At 32.9% G+C, this 10255-nt stretch overlaps 1 protein-coding gene across 1 annotated transcript in view; it reads left to right on the top strand.

Annotated features, from left to right (window-relative positions):
* Positions 1 to 301: 301 nt before the first annotated feature.
* The window catches only part of LOC126828591 (calmodulin-binding transcription activator 1), a 30594-nt gene continuing 20640 nt past the window's right edge, over positions 302 to 10255 (top strand). Inside the window, exons 1-9 of the mRNA XM_050558455.2 lie at positions 302 to 333; positions 2979 to 3145; positions 4107 to 4204; positions 5807 to 5898; positions 6196 to 6263; positions 6773 to 6908; positions 7680 to 7751; positions 8075 to 8213; positions 9212 to 9246. Coding sequence (XP_050414412.2) covers positions 4162 to 4204; positions 5807 to 5898; positions 6196 to 6263; positions 6773 to 6908; positions 7680 to 7751; positions 8075 to 8213; positions 9212 to 9246 — 585 coding nt within the window. The 5' untranslated portion in view covers positions 302 to 333; positions 2979 to 3145; positions 4107 to 4161. The remainder of the gene's footprint in view (positions 334 to 2978; positions 3146 to 4106; positions 4205 to 5806; positions 5899 to 6195; positions 6264 to 6772; positions 6909 to 7679; positions 7752 to 8074; positions 8214 to 9211; positions 9247 to 10255) is intronic.

Genomic DNA, 10255 nt, shown 5'->3' with positions numbered 1-10255 from the left:
TTTTTTTTTATTTTCATGATCTTAGCGCACGCGCAGGGGTCTTTCGTGTGGGAGGAAACCGGAGTACCCGGAGTAAACCCACGAGGTTGAGAAGGCGCCCCTATCTCCATGCCACATACGCTCACACCAGGGATTGAAACCACAGCCGCAAGCCAGAGGTGACCGGCCAGCTAGAGGTCGAAGCGTGACACTCTAGACCACTAGGCCATCCCAACCCCCCATTTTAATTAACTACTGTCCTGTGTTCTACCCTTTAAATTTTAATGCTGATAATATTGTTTCCGCTTGCGCATGCGTAACACAGTGGATAATACACATTAGTCTTGACGAGAGGTAATGTCTAATAGAATTTTAGTTAAATTATCCACATTTCACATGTTTTTTGATATCATTTCTTCAAAAATTGATACAATTGTTATGTTTTACTTTAGTAGAATCTACCACCCAAAGATTATATTGGAGATTCCATCCTGAAATCATCGATTTAACAGACATTGAATTATACTAATATAGACGTTCACGTTGTCGTAAACGATAATTTGTCGTAAACATAAAAAAAAGAGACTGGCTTGAAAAATTAGCTAGATTAAACTATACCAGCTTTGATAATTTGATGTAGGCCTATGTGATTTTAATTTGTGACATTCACATCTCACCGTACTGTATATTAAAAAAAATAAAGCAGCATCATCTTAGGTAATAAAATAAAAATGTGGAATTAACTTAAGATTATTCTTAAGTAGAGTATGGATAGGCCTACTTTGAGTTAAAGGAACCAAGTGGCTAACTCAATATCATCCACAGTTAGGGTGCCCCACACAGCCAAACTTTTCTCAATTAAAAGTTGGACACGCCACAGCAAATGTGCACGCTTCAGTGACTAGACCCGAACTGATTTCTGTCTAGGAACGCAGTGCGAGAAATAGTATAGTCAATGAGGATAAAAATTGACATTGCATGTGAAATTTTCAACACATCTATCGACTATTAAAGACGTATAAAATCTATTGTTAATGATTCTGAATAACAATAATAATAGCTGATTTGTTGTTACACTTACAGTACAGTAGCTTTAGAAAATTACGTTTATTTTGTTTTTCAATTTGCTATATTAATTATGAACTACATGTATACCGTTAGGAGCGGCACCTTTTGGTTTAGTAAAATTAATATCTCGGAAGCTCCTTCATTAGGCAAGAATAGCATACTAGACTAGTAGTATTTTTCTTTTGTTTTTACAAGGTTCTCAAAATAATTGATGAGTTGCCAAACATGCATGTTTCTAAATTAGATTTATTGATCTAGCTTTATGATCGTTTCGTGGAAAATAATCTTGATTATCCCGGCCTGTCAGTCAGCAAGAGAACTGTCGGTATACTGGTTAAGAAGGACTTTTTTTTATATTGATGTTAAATGGTTATACGTATTAAATACAACACAGCCGTTTATTTAGGGTCTATAAATGTGAGCAAGAATTGGCTTCAGACATAAGGCTTAACCAAAAGTCTACATTCAGAAATGTTCACAGCTACCTGTAGCAGTGCTAAAATTTTAAAAAATCTTAAGAATAAAATCTAATCATTTGTTATAAATTAAAATTAAAATAATCTTGTTATTTAGGTGTTTTATGTTGAAACTGAAAAACTGCTAATCAATTTTTAAATTTGCTAATCAAATTTGGCAAAATTGGACTTTTTGATTAGCAGTGCTGCTAATCATCTGTGAAAAATTACCGACAGCCCTGTAAATATAGCTTATTTAGGGACAATAAATGTGAGCCAAAATTGGCTTCAGACATAAGGCCTAACCAAAAGTCTACATTCAGAAATGTTCACAGCTACCTGTAGCAGTACTGAAATTCTAAAAATAATCTTAAGAATGAAATCTAATCATTTGTTATGAATTAAAATTAAAATAATCTTGTTATTTAGGTGTTTTATGTTGAAACTGAAAAACTGCTAATCAATTTTTAAATTTGGTAATCACATTTGGCAAAATTGGACTTTTTGATTAGCAGTGCTGCTAATCACCTGTGAAAAATTACCGACGGCGACAGCCATGTAAACATATCCCATTTGAGAATACTACTGGTTTAGACTGGAATAACCAGACGCCAAAGAATGCCTACTCTATTGGAACTCTTTGTGTATTTTGCTGAACATAATTGATTAGAAATTACAGTATAAACAGAAATGATTCAATGTAAATCTAAATATTAATGAAGCATTTCATATTTTTTCCTGAGAACAAACACATATCTACAGAAATTGTCAACTCAAATTTTCACACCTCTCAAGGATTTATAACAGTATAGTTTAAATGTTGTTTAAATCGCGTATTTTTGTTGGCTGTTAAAATGATTGTTCCCTGCCTATAATGTCTGCCTAGTTATTTTTATGTGCACATATTGAATAGCGGTCATATATTGTAGTTTCCGCCAATGGTCTGTCTGTCTGTCACTCCATCAAAATTAATATTAAACTATAAAGTATTTATGTTCATGATATGAACAAGTCTATTTATCTTCTGAATTATTGCTCTTGATGGCTTTGATAAATCTTGTTGACCCTCTCTAAGAGGCAAAGGTTAGAATCCAGTAATTGTGTTTCTGTTGATTTTTAACAGTTTGCCGTAACTCTTTAAGTTCAGCTAAAGTGTGTTTTTTTTTATGTTAGTGGTAGGAAAACCTAGAGATCAGATTTTGATATTTCTGATAATTACTTCTGTGCATTGGTTGTGGTGACAACCATTATTGACTAGGGTTGTGGGTGTAAGTTTCTTAATATGACAGCCTATCTTGTCTTTGTTGAACCTCTGCCAAATTAGTGCAAAGGCATTATTCTCAATTCAGATGAACAGTTTGAAATAACGCTTTTGTTATTTTTTTTTAAAAACTCAAGTTTTGGGTATCCCACATATTCCAAAGAAATACATTAGGTATATGTAAACATTTTAAAAAATTTGTTTTCATATTGCAGTAAAAAGTTTTAGTGATACTGAGTACTGGTATTTTAGATTCTGCTGAGTGTAAAGATGGAACTGTATTAAACTGATCACCGGAAAACTAGTATTATTCTTGCATAAGTAGAACTGATATCAATATAATTATTTAAATTAGATCAACTCTACAGATGTTTGAAATATGGTAAGATTGTTTCATAAATTAATCAGTGTTTTTCTTACATTAGAATGTGTTTGTGTAGTCGAGTACTTTAGATAATTCATAAGATATGTCATTGTTTCCTATCGCTACACAAGGTGTAGCGTTACCTGCCCTACCTTGTGGGCTTTCTCAGGGTCCTCCAGTTTCCTCCCTCTGCTGAAGACTCGTAGGTGCAAGCAATTGCTGAAATAAAATTGTATCATGTTAGTCCCAAAATGACCTGGTTTGTGTGGAGTAGATGCTCTCTCCCTCTGATGAAGACTCGTACGTGCAAGCAATTGCTGAAATAAAATTGTATCATGTTAGTCCCAAAATGACCTGGTTTGTGTGGAGTGGATGCTCTCTCTCTCTCTCTCTCTCTCTCTCTCTCTTGTTCTGTTATTTAACATTAAATATAATTAAGGTACTGTGACCTAGATCTGTATATAATAATATATACAATTGCTTTTCAAATCATAGTGAAGATATGATCAATTTATTTTATTGATTTTATCATATAATATTTACACAATGTTAGTTCGACAGACAAATTACAAGTTATACACATAGTTTTATTATTTCTGTACAGTCTTTTAACTGGTACATGTATATGTAGCTGTTTAACATAATATGAAACCAGTTTAATCTATGTTAAAGATTTCTGGTATAGACTTTTTTCTTCATAAAATTTATGGTTATATACCAGTAGTAGGATAAGAGGTCATAAACATGTTCCTTGTATTTCAAGATTTTGACTTAAGCTGTTTTAAATCTTACATTTGTATTTTTTGTCATAATAGTGTATATAGTGTTACTATGTATTTTCAATCAACAGTACATAGGGCCTAGCATTTTTGTGACAATGACTCATAAATTAGGCTGTAGTGGTCATGTTTAAATATTATTTATTATGTATGTTCATCTAATTTTTAAAATCTAATCATCTGGTTTTTGCCCATTTCAGAGTTATGAGTAGAGAGTAAAAAAAAAGGTCACCTGTTGACCTTGATCTAATAATCATGGAAGAGCCATCCTTGATACCTGAACATCCCAAAAATCAAGGTAGATATGTTTTTATACGCCCACATTGAAATGTGGTCGTATATTGTCGTTGCACCCGTCCGTCAGTCGGTCCGATTGACTTTAAATTTATATACAATGTTTTAAGGCCATGAAACGAAGAAGCCTATTGATTTTCAGAAATTTCCGATAATTACTGCCAGAGTTATGGCCCTTGATCACTTCAAAAAATCTTGTGGACGCTCTAGAGGCTAAAATTAATATCCGATTGACTTTAAATTTATACACAGTGTTTAAGGTCATGAAGCCAAGAATCCTATTGATTTTCAACGATTTCTGGTAATTACTGCCAGAGTTATGGCCCTTGATCACTTAAAAAAATCTTGTGGACGCTCTAAAGGCCAAAGTTAATATCCGATTTACTTTAAATTTATACATAGTGTTTAAGGTCATGAGACGAAGAAGTCTATTCATTTTCAGTGATTTTCGATAATTACTGCCAGAGTTATGGCCCTTGATCACTTCAAAAAATCTTGTGGACGCTCTAGAGGCCAAAGTTAATATCCGATTGACTTTAAATTTATACACAGTGCTTAAGGTCATGAGAGGAAGAAGCTTATTGATTTTCAGCAATTTACGATAATTACTGCCAGAGTTATGGCCCTTGATCACTTTGAAAAATCTTGTGGACACTCTTGAGGCTAAAGTTAATATACGATTGACTTTAAATTTATACACAGAGTTTAAGGTCATGAGACGATGAAGCCTATTCATTTTCAGTATTTACTGCCAGAGTTCTGGCTCTTGATCACTTTGAAAAATCTTGTGGACGCTCTAGAGGCTAAAGTCAATATCCGATTGACTTAAAATTTATATACAGTGTTTAAAGTCATGACACAAAGAAGTCTATTCATTTTCAGTGATTTTTGATAATTACTGTCTCAGTTATGGCCCTTGATCACTTTGAAAAATCTTGTGACGCTCTAGAGGCTAAAGTTATCATCCGATTGACTTCAGATTGATACACAGAGTTTAAGAGCTTGAGACGAACAAGTATATTGATTTTCAATGAATTTTTATGACTTGAACAGCTAAATCCATGATATTAAAGGTTTTGTATACTAAACGTTAGCATGAGGCAGAACTTTATAAAAAACAAACAAATTCTAATGGTTTTCTGATAATTACTTCATGTGTTGTTACTCTTAATCAGATTTTAGTGTATTATAAATGTTTCATTACCGAAAGAAGTAAAAATATGTGACAACACTTGTTGACTACCCGGACGATTTAGCTGCTGTGGGCGTATGTTTCGTTGCCTGGCAACCTATCTTTATTTATTATCTCAGCTGAGTGAAATGAATATGCCTCAACTAAATTTACCTTTTAATTACCTGATTTTCTCATATCATTCTGACCTTCATATATGGACCTATTACTTCTTTGATAATAGGTTTTAAATTTCAATTAAACATACAAAATGTGGATATTATATATAAAGTGTAAATATTTGAATTTTAGATGGAGAAACTATAGAACTACCCTTACCTTTGACCAAAATTCCCCCCCCCTACAGAATTTCTTGAAAGTCGTCACATACAAAATGTGGATATTATATATAAAGTGTAAATATTTGAATTTTAGATGGAGAAACTATAGAACTACCCTTACCTTTGACCAAAATTCCCCCCGCTACAGAATTTCTTGAAAGTCGTCACAGATGGAATACTAATGAGGTAGGAAAACTGATTATAAATGATATACCAGAATATACTGGGCTTTCAATTTTAGGAACTTGGGTGGTACATGTACTTTCATCTCTTAGACCATGTTGATATATAAGTAGACTTGGAAATTATTAAAAAATGTGTTCAGAGCTTGTCATCACTTCTGTCTGTCTGTCTGTCATCGTCAGACAAAAATTGTTTTTATTTATGTCTTCAGAAGTTGTTTCTATGAATTTGCTGGAAATTATTAAAAATGATTATCATAATCTTCATTATTATAAAGTATTTTACAATCTTGCCTTTCAGGAAATTGCTTCCATTTTGATTGCTTTTGATCATCATAAAGAATGGCAGATGAGAGAATTAAAGATAAGGTATATCATCATCTTCCATACAGTATTAATGTTTCTTGTTTGTCTTTTTAACTAACAACCTTGAGGACTTAACCCCTACACCCGACAGAATCAGCATATGTCACAATGAAATTCTGAAAACTGTCGGAGCCATAATGTCTTGATGAGGATGTTAGTGGCTTATAAACCAGACGGTCACGGGTTTGATTCAGGTGGTGGCTATAATGATTCCTTGTATTTTCCAGCCTGGTTTTAAAAGTGGTGGTTCAAAAAACCCCCAGTGGCACTGTGTATGCCATTGGCAGCACATTAAAGATCCCCTGACAGCTCCACTGTCCAGGCAAAATTTCCCCCATAGTACACTGAATGACGTATACTCGTCTTGATTAGCTTGGTTGGTGCAGAAAAGTAAGATGTACAACTCCATTTAAGTTCATTTTATTTTGAAAACATTTAACGTTGTAATATTATCATTTATCATTTATATTAAAAGATGTATTTTCATTTTAAACATCTGTTTGATATTTTAGACCTCCAAGTGGATCAATGATGCTATACAACAGGAAAACAGTGAGATATCGGAAGGATGGATATTGTTGGAAAAAACGTAAAGATGCTAAAACCATTCGCGAAGATCATATGAAACTCAAAGTTCAGGGTGTAGAGGTAAATATTATTAAAATTTGTTAGGATATTTTTCTTAAATATACATTATGTAAGATTTAGATAAAGAACTAGCCATTCTTGCTATAATAGTTTGAAAGTAGATGATGTAAAATGAATAATTTGAAAATTTCATTCAAATTACTCTATTGCAAGCGAAGATATTAGCCTTTGAAGGTTTGACAGACGTGTGCAATAATTTCAACCACTGTACTGGTTGATCGAAGCTAAGTCTCAGTCCTCCATATTTGATTAAATCAAAGTATCGCTGAACCATTCTAATCTATTTAATATCGGAGAAATCTGATGCCATCGAGAGTTGATTAAGGCCTGGATCAGTTAATTAATGTCTAATTAATACTTTAGAAAACATTTCAGGCCTAAAGAAAGACCTGCAATAGGAAGATTTAGCTCTTGCATAATGCATGTTTAATATAACATTTTATTTAATTTATAGTACTATTACTGATAATAGCATTGCAAATGTAATATTATCTTGATTAACTGGCATAAAGTCTCTTACATAGCATAATACTATATAGTAATCTTATATCTTATGACCATTACTATATTTAGAAGCCCTGTATTTAATTGTTTTAATTTGATGTTAATTTAATAGTAAATGCTTTTGTGAAACATATTTTGAGTATCATTAAAATATATTCTAGTATCGTAATATAAATACTGGTAGAGTAATATCAACGTTTTGTAATAATAATTTACCTACAAATTATGTAAAAACCAATGTATTTAATAAAACTATTTTATTTTCAGTGTATTTATGGATTATATGTACATTCTGCTATTTTACCCACTTTTCATCGTAGATGTTATTGGCTCTTACAGGTGAGTTTGTTTTTTAAAATTGACGTCCTCAGACAGATGTCCATTCTTATGGACTGCGTTTCATTAAATTATAAGCAATGGAAAGAACCTCGTTGTTGACTGCCTTAATTTATTAATGTTAAGTTCTTTCAAGAATAGTATTATTAGACTAAAGTACTTCCAGAGTAATTTTCACAACATTTGAATGTTGATTAATTTACATTACACAGTAAAACTGCTTGTTGGCATGTGTTTCGCTTACTGCAGAATACTGACATTGTTCTTGTATTTTATTTAATGTTGTTTTTATATAATCTAGAATGTTACTTTTTTTTTTATTGCAGAATACCGACATTGTTCTAGTTCATTATTTAAATGTACCTTGTCCTACTAACACTAAACTCAGCATTCCTGTTATGTCATATGATAAAGAGAAAAAAGAATGGACCAAAGAAGAACTTGTTGATCAACTCAGACCCATGTGTAAGTATGACAAATATTTTACCATTTATTACTTAAAAACTCTCTTAAAACTACAATATTGTGAAAGTTGAAACTCTAATATAAATATATAAGTCCAAAAATGGGTCAGTATCGTACAGTATTTACAAAGATATGACGAATTAAAAATTTCATTGATCTGTGTGGCTCCCTATGTAACAAGATGGCCACCATATTTATTAGCTGTGAACCAAATTGATGGGGGGGGGGGGGTTGGATTGCTGAATGGTTAGCGTGCGCGCACTGTATCATAAAGTCTGTCATTGAGTCGACTGGCGTGGTTTCGAATCCCCGGTTGTACGTGGCAAGGAGTAGGGTCGACTGTCCAACCTCGTGGGTTTTCTCCGGGGCCTCCGTTTTCCTCCCACTGCTAAAGACCCCTACGTGCAAGCGAATTATGTAAATAAAATTGAACCATATGTTAGTCCCGAAATGACCTAGTTTGTGTTGAGTGGACGTTAAACCCCATTTCTCTCTCTCTCCCCAAATTGATGGGCTTGTTTTAAATCTGATTGAATCCAAGCCTAACGATTATCTAGCATTGCTATTATGATTTTGTTTTCTCAGGCTAGTTTCCCACTGTTGTGTGATGCATTACGATAGGATTGTCCCTATTGAGTCAGATACCTTTCGACACGATCAACACGATTGCTACAACTGACCTTAATGTATGATAAGACCTGATAGGATCATCACGATTACTCCATGATCAAAACCAAGATTTCAATCGTAGCACGAATCGTGATAGTGGTAACCTAGCATTAATTAAATGTTAAAGAATCAATCTGAGTACAAATTAGCATGGATCAAGCTGTGAAATATAATAAGATGTTTGCCAAAAAATGTAAATCATGTATTAAAATTCAATTTGTGTGTGCAAAACATGGTGGTGATCTTGTTTCTGAAAATGCATGGTATGAATATGAAAATTTTACTACAGTATCCAATGATTTATTTATTTTTTTAATTGTATATTGCAGTTAATTCAGGTAGACCTGGAGAACATAATTTACTCGTAAGTTAATCAATTGTTTATTTTTCACAGAGAAAATTAACATAAATGATCCATTATGATGTAATGAGTGGAACATTTTTTTTTTGTACTCATATTGTGCCAAATATAGTTACTTTTAAGATGTATGTTTAAAAATTATTTAATTTTTATACGCCCACATTGAAATGTGGTCGTATATTGTTGTCACTGGCATCTGTCCGGCAGTCTGGCGTCCACAATTGGTTGTGGATGGTCTACGGGCTAAAGTTAATATCTGATTGAAGAAGTATATTGATTTTCAATGATTTTCGATAATTACTACCAGAGTTATGGTCCTTGATCACTATAAAAAAAATCTTGTGGACACTCTGGAGGCTAAAGTTAATATCCAATTGACTTTAAATTTATACACAGTGTTTATGGTCATGAGATGAAAAAGACTTGATTTTCTACGATTTCCGATAGTTACTGCCACAGTTATGGCCCTTGATCACTCTAAAAAATCTTGTGGATGCTCTGGAGGTTAAAGTTAATATCCAATTGTAGGTACTCCACCGAATGTTGACACAATGATACTGGGCTTCCGATAATGCTTTTCAATCACAAATTATGACATGTAAAGTCAGCTTGTGTGCGTATTACTATCAACTTACATAAAATAATTAAACAAAAACAAGCCTCTCTTTGATAGATAATAAAATTACATTGTAGCCACCGCCATACTGGTAAATCGCTATTTATGATTGGCTACTAATTTTGGAGTTAGATAGAGGTTCTAATGGAGACAAAAGCATAAGATTTCTTCTCTGTATTTTGAAAATGTTTTTGGTTTCATATTCTTTTTAATTATTTTAAACATAACTGTCAATGTTTATAAAGAGTTTTCGCAAAATTCTCAAATAAAAGTTTACAAATGCACCTCTAGGTATTCTTTACAACTGATCTAAATTTCACGTTTCCCTTCCAAGCCTTGTATGTGTTTCTTCACCTAGGAGGGAGAGAGAGAAATGGGGTTTAACGTCCTCTCGAC

Source organism: Patella vulgata, chromosome 7 (genome assembly GCF_932274485.2).
Source record: "Patella vulgata chromosome 7, xgPatVulg1.2, whole genome shotgun sequence".
NCBI lineage: Eukaryota > Metazoa > Mollusca > Gastropoda > Patellidae > Patella > Patella vulgata.
The sequence above is the reverse complement of the archived record's forward strand: the minus strand, read 5'-3'. Positions and strand labels throughout refer to the sequence as shown.